The sequence below is a fragment of the Corapipo altera genome, unplaced genomic scaffold (assembly GCF_003945725.1).
Source record: "Corapipo altera isolate COAL_440 unplaced genomic scaffold, ASM394572v1 58, whole genome shotgun sequence".
Lineage (NCBI taxonomy): Eukaryota > Metazoa > Chordata > Aves > Passeriformes > Pipridae > Corapipo > Corapipo altera.
This window is the reverse complement of record NW_020884898.1, coordinates 9,822,151-9,832,338: the sequence shown is the minus strand read 5'-3', so window position 1 is coordinate 9,832,338 and position 10,188 is coordinate 9,822,151. Positions and strand designations below refer to the sequence as shown.

General features: G+C 39.0%; 1 protein-coding gene across 3 annotated transcripts in view; it reads left to right on the top strand.

Moving 5' to 3' along the window:
* Positions 1 to 3,072: 3,072 nt before the first annotated feature.
* Positions 3,073 to 10,188, top strand: part of LOC113949762 (multidrug resistance-associated protein 1-like) — a 32,369-nt gene continuing 25,253 nt past the window's right edge. The window contains exons 1-5 of one of the 3 annotated variants that reach the window (XM_027648748.1): positions 3,073 to 3,281; positions 4,497 to 4,558; positions 7,066 to 7,207; positions 8,132 to 8,289; positions 9,333 to 9,510. In XM_027648748.1, coding sequence (XP_027504549.1) covers positions 3,219 to 3,281; positions 4,497 to 4,558; positions 7,066 to 7,207; positions 8,132 to 8,289; positions 9,333 to 9,510 — 603 coding nt within the window. In that variant the 5' untranslated portion in view covers positions 3,073 to 3,218. The remainder of the gene's footprint in view (positions 3,282 to 4,496; positions 4,559 to 7,065; positions 7,208 to 8,131; positions 8,290 to 9,332; positions 9,511 to 10,188) is intronic. The other 2 variants (XM_027648749.1, XM_027648750.1) reach the window with 2 other exon arrangements.

The following is a 10,188-nucleotide window of genomic DNA, read 5'->3' as shown; positions in this document are numbered from 1 at the left end:
AAAAATTCTTCACTAACCACTAGCTTAAGAGAGCTGCTCCCTTTCAGACAAGAGGAAATCATACCCATCTTTTGCAATGCAGTATGTTTAACTATGAAAATAAACTGTCTAATGATTCCAAACAGAAAAACTCTGACGTGGTGGAAGAAACGTAAAACTCACCGTTTACTCTACACTGAGGCTTGCTATTCCTGTAAATTGATAAGCCCTTTCTAAATAGACTCGACAAGTTGATAACTAATCATCCATTAGAAAATATGGGCACCAAGTCAAAAGACACCATCTACACATTGGAAAATAAATTATTTAATAATTATTTTTCACATTGTTGTCATCAGGAGGACTACTGAAAATGCACTCCTTTGTAAAATAACACTTAAAAATATATAATAAATGTTGTATATGTGCATGTGCTTGAAACTGGTTTGTAGCAAGCATGCAGCCCTGGGTTATAAGGCAGGTGTAACTTCAGCTTTAAAGAGAGAAATCACATTCCAGTAATTTTTAATTATTGAGAAATGTACAACATCCAACACTGTACATGTGTATTTTATTAGTAACAACCATAATGCTTTACCATGCTGACGACTGAAACACTTGAAGGCTCTTAAGGTTTCGGAAGCATCTGCCACCCATCCGTACTCCAGCAGCAGCAGCACCCGCCTGCTCCCTAGGGTGGCTCCCTAGGGAGCACAGTTTCCCAGCCCTGTTTTCACATGGGTTTGTGGTTTCCTGCTAGTTCTCCACTGCTTGCTTTCAGTTTCACTTGGAGGAGAAAGAAATACTCTGTGGCACACACACTTCTTCCCAGGGCTGTGTTTCTGTGTAATTCACGCTTCCGCTGCTAGGCCTGACAACAACAATATTTTCCTCCTGTCAGCAAGGGAATCCCTGCAATGTAAAATTGAACAGAGTGCCTTAAAATGTTGAAGTCCTCCCACAGGGCTCACACCCACTCACACATCGCTCTTTTCTGACCTATTTCTACATTTGGACTATGTACGGTGTATGCATTTGGTACCCTACGGACTGTAGGAATAAGCTGGCCACCTGCTGTGTTGTTCCAAGTTCAAACCTATAAAAACACTATACCTTGTTGGAATGCCTTGCTCCACATTGACTTTAAAATTGGTTAAACCGGGTTTAAAAAACTTGCAGATATGCATGCCTTTACACTAACTATAGGCAACTGAAGTTAAATATGTTTATACAATACATAGATGATGAAATGAAAGGAATGCCATGTTTGGTTACCTTCATCATGGCTGGGCTTCGCGAACGAAGATTTGGGAAAGGTCTCTACCCACGCTGGTGGCTAAAAAGGCCAATACAAGACAGGTATGTCCGACTGCAAAAGGCACAGCAGAAAGACTCCTTAGGTGGTAAATTCTGCAAGGCATGATTCTTTCTGTGTTGTCTTTTCTCCTCAAGAGTGATCCTGTGTGCTTTCTCAAAAGCATCAGCTGCGTTATAGATGGTGTGTCTCCAGACCTCCCAGTTGGAGGCCAGAGTAGACCAGTTATGATGATCAATATGGCCAAGGCTGAGATGTTGTTTCAGGGAGTCCTTGTATCTCCTCTTTGGGGTTCCTCTCATGCGGCAGCCGGTGCCAAGTTCACCATAGAGCAAGATCTTAGGGAGGCGGTGATCATTCATCCTTGAGACGTGCCCTGCCCAGCGCAGCTGTGTTCTCAGTAACATGGCCTCAATACTTGTGACTGCTGCTTGATCTAGAACAGATGTATTGGTCACATAATCTGACCAGTGGATGTTAAGGATTGTACGGAGGCAGTGTTGATGGAAGCGTCCTAGGAGACACAGGTGGTGGCGGTAGATGACCCATGATTCAGATCCATATAAAAGAGTAGACAGCACTATGGCTCTGTAAACACTGATCTTTGTACTTTTCTTCAAGTGTTTATTATGCCATAATAAACATTTTTATGGAGTTTTCTGAAAGCACTATATGCCTTTGCTAACCTGTTGTCTATCTCCCCGTCAATCTTACCATCCGAGGAGATGAGGCTACCTTTGGTTACCTTACACAAGGAATAACTGGTAGTTTAATCCTAAATCAGATTATGTCTCTGTTCTAGCTTTGCCATGAAAAAATTGTCTCCTTTTTCCAACTATGCCAGTTGTAATAAAATAGATCAGTTTTATTTTCAAACATTCTGTGCTATTTTATAGTTTGTCAGTCTTTTAATTGTATTAGCCTTAATGCATGAAAAATTAAACTCTTCAGAACTTCCTCTTCGCAGAGTTAACAACTCAAGTTTCTGTTTCTCTAGATGCACCCTTTTTTAGCACAGCAGCACAAAGAATAGAGTCCATTGAGTCAACAGTTTGTTTATTATCAGATGACTCAACCAATGCTTTCAAATTTATCCCCTTCTCTGTATCAGAATCAAGCTTCAAATGTAAAGACTGCACAGACTCACCCTGAATTGGCCCTTCCACATTCAAGTGAATATGAAGTGCACCTGGTGAATGAAAGACCCCCTGAAAGAATGAGAAAATGGCTAAATTGTGACAATGACATCAGTACTGAAGATAACAAAAGGAGACAAAGAGAGGATGGCCAAACCCACAAGCACTGCTAAGCCAAGAAAAAGACACACTAATACTAAATAACTGGATTCATCTTTTTTGTTTTCTATTTTTATTTCAAGAAAATGTTCATCTTTGAAACTTTATTCAAAAAGGAATGTTAAAGGTTCATATTGTTTTTGAAATGTGTTATGCATAGAATCACAGAATATGCTGAGTTGGAAGGGAGTCATCAGGATTATTGAGTGCAGTTCCTGGCCCTGTACAGGCCAACAGAATCCCACCCTGTGCCTGAGAGTGTTGTCCAAACGCTCCTTTAACGCTGTCAGGCTGGCTTGGTGCTGTGACCACTTGCCTGGAGAGAGCCTGTTCCAGTGCTCAACCACCCTCTTGGCGTAGAACCATTTCCTAGTATCCACCCTAAACCTCCGCTGACACAGCTTCATACCATTCCTTTGGGTGCTGTCACAGGTCACCAGGGCCCAGTAAGGAGGGGTTTTATGAGTTCAGTGACAAGACGCTTGGGCTGGAATCCCGGCCGCGGGACTGGATGATGCTGATGCTGATGCCGATGCCGAGCCAGCGGCAGCCCCGCCCTCCCCGCTCTCTCCTTCCCTTCTCCGGCGGGTGCGGCGGCTGCTGTCGGATCCAGGGCAGCTGTGGGAGCTATGGCAGCCTCCCGAGGGAAGCGGGGCGTCTCCTACGAGCGGCTGAGCCCCACGGGCACGGAGGTGACGGGGCTGGCGCGGGGTCCAGGCGGGGAGGGGGTTCTCGGCGCTGCGGGGGGACCCCGAGCGGCCACCGCCTCCCACGGCCGCGAACCCGCTGGGATCTCGGGTGGGATCCCTGCCGGGGCTGTGCCCAGAAAACGCAGCTGATGCGTCCTGGGAGGTGTGTCCTTCGGATGGAGCTTTGCCACAGACAGGAATAGGCGCAGGATTTAAGCAGGAAGTGCTTGTGACAAGGGTTTGAATCCGTGCTGCACCCGCAGATTCGTGTTCGTCGGAGGGGGACTCGTTGTCACGTGCTTTTTTTCTCGGGTTATCGTGTAATCATTATTCGGCTTTTTACTGAAAGCACAAGAAAAAATTTTTTTGGAAAGCGCCAGAGGAGCCCCGGACAGCTCCCAGTTGTGTCGGTGGGCGTCCCACGGCACCTGCCCGAAAGGGCTGCAACTGCGTCCTTGGTCAGGAGTTTTTTAAGGAGGTAACTGCCGAGGGGCAGAATTCACTCCCTGGGTGTGCTGGAGTCATTTCTGGGTGTGGATAAACATTCGTCAGGAAATACGGGAGAGTTCGTATTTGCTTACCTTTGTTACACTTATCTCCAGCTCACTATGAAATTGGCAGCAGTGCACAAGGCTCATACTCTTCTCATTTAGTTAGCAGTGCGTCATCTCTTAGGGTCTGAAAGGAGCCTTCTGTCCTTTAGGTTTTAGCAGTTGATAGCTATTAATAGATGTGTTTTCAAATGGGGGAAAAAAAAAAAAAACCCACAGGATTTTAACCATCAAGATTTGGGGAAGGTTTGCTTGTTTCACACGTGGGATGGAACAACGTGTCAGGTTGGAAGAGACCCATAAGGATCATCAAGTCCAGCTCCTGTGCTTTACTGTTAGTGTGATGTTACTCTAGGATATGTATGGGATCAAGCTAAAGTGGTGGCTAATATCCTCTTACAGCCAGTTTAATTGTATTAATTCGTGAGACTGTAGATGTCTTTCATTCTTCATACCTTGTGTTAGAGTGTATTGGTGCAAGAAGGTGACAGGCAAAAAAAGTGTATGTACAGGCCTTATTATAGGTCAGAATTAAATATCTTCTGGAAACAACGTGTTTAGTAAAGGAATAAAAAAAACGAAAAAAAACAAAACAAAAAACCCCCACTTTTTCTTCATTCTTTCAAGCATCATTGATACTTTTTCCCATGTTCTTTTTTTTAAACAGAAATACATCACTGAAGAGAATGCTTTTTTCTTCAGTAAATTAACATATTCCTGGTTTAGCAGGTGAGAATTTAATAAACTGCTGGTTACTGTTCATTGATGCTCAGACAATTGAAGACTGTGCTCTTACTTTCCACAATATCATTCTGTCTTGAGCCTGAGGTTGCTGTTAAATTTTTGTACAAAAATCAAAGTTGACAACATGTAGAGGTCGTATTCAAATCTATATTGTTTATACATAGTAACAATCATTTTATATGTTATCTAATGGCATTATTTAAAACATTTTGAAAACTAAGCACATTGTTCTTGTCACAACAGATAATACTTTCAGACAATGGGATATAAAAGGCCAGATTAAGCTATCCTTCTTTATTTGTTATACTTTTTTATTTATTACCTGTCTGTGTAAAGTATGGCAGTATACAAATAAGATTTCCTTTATACTCCATGTGGTGATACAACTATCTAGATCTCCAGAAACAAATATTCAGTAGTGCATGTAAGGTGTTTTCCCAGTAGCCAATTTAACGCTCATTTTCCTCCCTCTTTTATGGCACGTCGGAAGTTATAACTGTAGCTCACCTGCTCACATAAAATAGGAAGTCTCTCTGCTTCTTGGGAAATTTTCCACCAGAAAATAGGAACTGGAAGCTCAGCTCTATCAAATCACGCAGCTTCCTCTCACTTAATATTTTGAGTGTTATTTCAAACGATTTCTTGTGTTATGTTTTGTGACCGTTACTAATTTTTAACATTTTTTTTTTTCTTGGAAAATGACTTGAGTCAGACATACACACTTCAAAAATCCAAAAGTGGGAAAAAAAATATATTTTGCTTTATTCAATATTTGTAATTTTAAGGAAAAACTGAAAATTATATTTGCTGTTAATAAGATGAGACAAAACATCAGGTTGTTTCAAGGATTCAGAGTATTCCCTTGAACTCTGGCCTTGTTGAAGTTATAGGAGTTCACCTTTGTTTTTCACCAGTCCTTACATTCTACACCGTAAATACAAATTTTCAGTTTTTCTAAGAAGTTGTGTAGCTTACTGAGTGCTTCTGTATGACATTTATGTGTTCTTTGTATTACAGTGTTTGCCCAAATTTTCAAGCTAGGCTGTCCTTTGTATATTTTAACCAATTTCACAATGTTTAACAAAAGAGAAGAAAAAAACCCAAACAATTAAAAAAGGGTTTCAGTTATTTAGCTATAAAGTAACTAGTTGCAGTTAAATTCATGTTTTGAACATTAGATATATTCCCTCTTAAACAGGATAAATTATGGCTCATATGTTCTCACCTTAAGTGCTTGCAATCAAAATGAGGAAGTCTCAAATTTATTTTTGCATAATAAACCTGTGATCCTATCTTATGTTTCTTTAGAAATCAGGCAATCTGAAGGTTATGGTTTAGTAGGTCTGTTTATCCTCTGGCAGCAGTGAGTTTTAGAATTGAGATGCATTATGCAGAATTCTTGAACAACAGTTCCCACTCGAGTACCAATCAGTCTGCTTCCCTCACCTGTCTCAAAAACTGGTTCTTTTAGTGGGACACTGTGTTATTTTTGCCTTAATTATCATGCTTAAGACAAATTCACTTTGTATTAAGGTTACACCTTCAGTAGATGATTACGTGGCCCCTGGGGTTAGTGAGGTCCACCCCCACCACAATTTCTCAACCTCCAAAAAAGCATTTCTGAGTCTTGTTTTGTGTCCTGTGATAAGCACAGTAGCATACACAGTAGCCCCAAGGCCAGCGCTGGCACTGAGGGGCACGGGAATGATACACACTGGAAGGGCACACGTGAGGAGATGGACACTGCTTCAGAGAGGGAGATCCTCACCAGCTGGAAAGCATGAGAGCTGCCACTGACGTTCTTAAGACCAGTTTTGTTTTTTGTTGACACTTAAGTGGTTAAGAGCACTTTGTTAAAACAAAATTTCAACAGCTGAAGGTCTGCTGCAAGGAAAGTTCCATCATACTTGTGCTGAAACCCAGTAGTTTAATGTTGTTACCTTGCTTAAAGAGGAGTTGCAGGAAGAGTCATCATCCCTGGAAGTATTCAAAAGATGGGTAGATGTGGCACTTAGGGACATCATTTAATGGTAGGCTTGGTACTGTTAGGTTGACTGTTAAGATCATCTTAGGGTTTTTTCCAACCTAAAGGATCCTGGAATTCAGTGATGACGCACTCCTGTGATAAAAATGGCATTTCATTCCAGATCAGAATAGTAAGTGGAGAATGATACTACACGTCTGCTTATGAAGTAGTGTATTTTTCTGTAAAGAAATACAGGATCAGAAATGTAGACAGATTCTGAGGTACAAAGGTTCAGATGTGACAATCTGCTTGGGCTCTCCTTACTTCAGGTGAATTTCAGTGTATTGAAGGTAACTGTAAATATGTTCCACTATTTAGCCTGTGGCTTTTATAGGATTACATATAGTATTTTAATTATAGAGTTTATTTATGTACACAAAATTATATAATTATCTTTTTGAATTATTAGTTCTGCTTGTTTTGTCTGTTGTATTTCAAGCTGTCTAAATTAATTGCTGTCTTTCAGAGTGATATCTACAGGCTACAAGAAGCCATTGGAAAGGGAGGACCTGTGTGAAGTCAATGAAAGTGATTCCCCGTACAGTGTGTGTCCTAAGTTTGAAAAGCAATGGAGAAAAGAAATCCAGAAGTCTACCACAGGATTAATGGTACCTATAATTCTGACAATAGGCAATATCATTTTCCAAAGTTAAGGAAGCTGGAAGCTGGAGAAGATTTCAAAAATCTTGCTTATTGAACAGCCTACGTTTTGTAGGGCACAGAGGCCCCTCGGTGTTGGGATCAGTGATCTCTAGTGTGGCTGTAGAATTTTCAAACCTACCTCTTAGAATGATATCCTGTTACATTTCAACATTTCAAGTGATGAGGAATCTACTGTGACTGGAATGTACAGTGACTTTTATTTGTTGATGAATTCCCATATTACCAAACTGTCCAACTCATTTCTCTCTGAACTTCTCTGTTTCCCTGTGTCTCATCTTTGCATCTGTATTTCAGATAGCAGAAGAGTCTATGAGCAGCTTGTTTATTTGTAGACACTGGCTAACAGAACACACAAACCAGGCTTCAGTTTTCTTTAATTTCAACAATATTGAGTTTTACAGATATTTACATTATTATTTAAATCCTTGACAGTTTCAGTCACAGTTACTATTTTGTTGTTGTTGTTCCAATGCAGTTCCAGTGTAGTTTCACTGTAGTTCCAAGCTCTGTAATGTTCGGAAATTCAGTAAGAGTGTGGCTTTTGCCTTTTTACTGATGAACCCTACAGTCTCATCTTACTGCGTCTCATCAGTGTTTTTCTTAGCTATTTGTGCATTTGCCCTTCTTTCCACTGATGATATAAATCCCCAAACTCTTTCTACTGGAGCATGCAAAAGTATTTGCCAATAAGGATAATTTTAAGTTCAGAAACTGTTTTTATTATTTGAGTAATCTGAAAAAAAAATTCCTGTTATCATTATGATGGTGCTAGATGGACACTTTAATATTACATATTTTATATTGCAATGTGAGTGAAGTTCAAAAATATTTTTTCTCTTAATTCTGTATATGTTTTTGTGATCTTACAGGCTTCTTATGTCCAAAGAACACTATTGAAGAAAACAAGTTTCCATAAACCATCTTTGATTTTGCCAATATGGCAAACATTTAAATATATATTGATTAAAGTTGCACTTCTGAAAGTTGCAGCTGACGTTCTGGCTTTTATGAGTCCACAAATAATGAAGTAAGTTTTTAATGTGTTTTACTTTATTTTCAAAGAGCAACAGTAATAATAAAGTTAAAGGGTTACCAGTATCAAAACCAAACTAAGCAATAGCTTAGATGTTTAAAGATTTCATCTTGCCCCTCCATAATTACCTAAAAATGATTTAACAAGGGAAAGGTCAAAGCAATCAGAAATTTTATAGCTAAAGCAGAGACAAAACCAACAGAAGTTCCACAATATTGTATGTAAGTAGTTTGTATGCATAAATAAAAAATCAAACGTTAAGGAAAAGGGACTACAAGTATACCAAACCTTCCTGCTTTTTTGTCATTGTTTTTCCATCTCTACTTTAAAAAAAACTCATTTAAATATATAAATATATAGAGAGCTTCAGCATTTAATGAAAATTGCAATTGTTCTACTATCATATTGTTTGTACCATGAAGTTCCAATGAGATTGGTACCAAGTGGTTTTTAGAAATTGTGCTTACCACAGAGGTGTTAAGAATTGATCAAACACTTGGGTGTTTATAAAGAAAAGACTTAATGAACAGAATTATCATTAACCTTCAAAGTATATCCTGAATCAGTGTAATCCTGAACAAAATGGTTGACCATAAAATCTGTTTGAAGACATCATGGTTGATGGTTATTTAAACTAATCTTTTAGTAACACAAAAATCGGAATTTTCCTCTAGATTTTTTTTCTATCTCACTTTCATGTTTGGTAGTCGCAACCTTTCTAAGTACAAATATCTAATTATTTTTCTTTTTTTTCTTTTATGAAATTATTTTCTTTTATTCTTTGTACTCCATTTTCAGATAAGTTAGCAATAGCACATGTCTAGATTTATATTTGAGAATTGCTTATAAGCTAACAAATTGAAAAACACAGATAACCTGTCATTTTTAACATCATGTTTTGTTGTGACCTTCCACCATATCTGAACCCAAAGTAGCCTCAATTAAACAAGTTGCCAGTATCTCAGTTTGCTGAACTTTTTACTGTTGGTTGTTGACTTAATGGGCAGAATTTAAAATTCATTTTCTTTCATTTTCAGAGCAATGATAATGGCCAGTGAAAGTCAGCCTAGCTCGTGTTGGAGGGGTTGTGCCTATGCTGTTGCCCTGTTTTTTGTAGTTCTCTCTCAAACTCTTCTCCGTCAGTTGTACCAACGTATCAACATACTTACTGCAGTCAAAATCAAGACTGCAGCTGTTGGCCTGATATACAAAAAGGTAACCATATGTTCTTCTACCTCTCTTTCAAAATAAAACCTAAAACATACCCACATTGTTCAAAGACAGCGTGCTTACTTGATCAAAACACAGGATGTGATACACTTGGTGACAGGATAACAGACTGAGGTTATTTTTTGATGGTTGTTTATTTATAATAATTTGGAATTTCAGCAGCATTTCTGTTGTAAGACTCTGATCCTGAAATTACGTATTTTTTGTCAGCCACGTGTACAGATGTGATATTGGAGATAGATGTAGAAACTGCATTCTATTTTGGTTATGGGTTAATTTCCCAAATTTACTGAATGACATGAGCAAACTGTTTAGGTTGGATGTCTGGGAAAAAGTAAAGGTATAAATGATCACTGTTGTTACTGTATAGTAGCAGTGAATATGAGAAGCTGAAGTTTGCCACTCTGTCTCCTTTCGAGGTTACAATTTCCCCTGATTTTAGTGACATTGCTTTTGAGTTGAATACCCAGTAGTTTCATTGGTTTTCAGATGTTTAAGAGATGGCTAACCACTGTGGAAATCTGTCTGTAGCTTAGTCCACCTTTAATAAGAAACACTGAGCATTAGCTGATTTAGTAAGATACAGAGCATTAGCTACAAGAGATGCAAATTCAGAAGTAAAAGACGTTATCTGACCTGCTAAACTTAAAAATGTTTATTGTC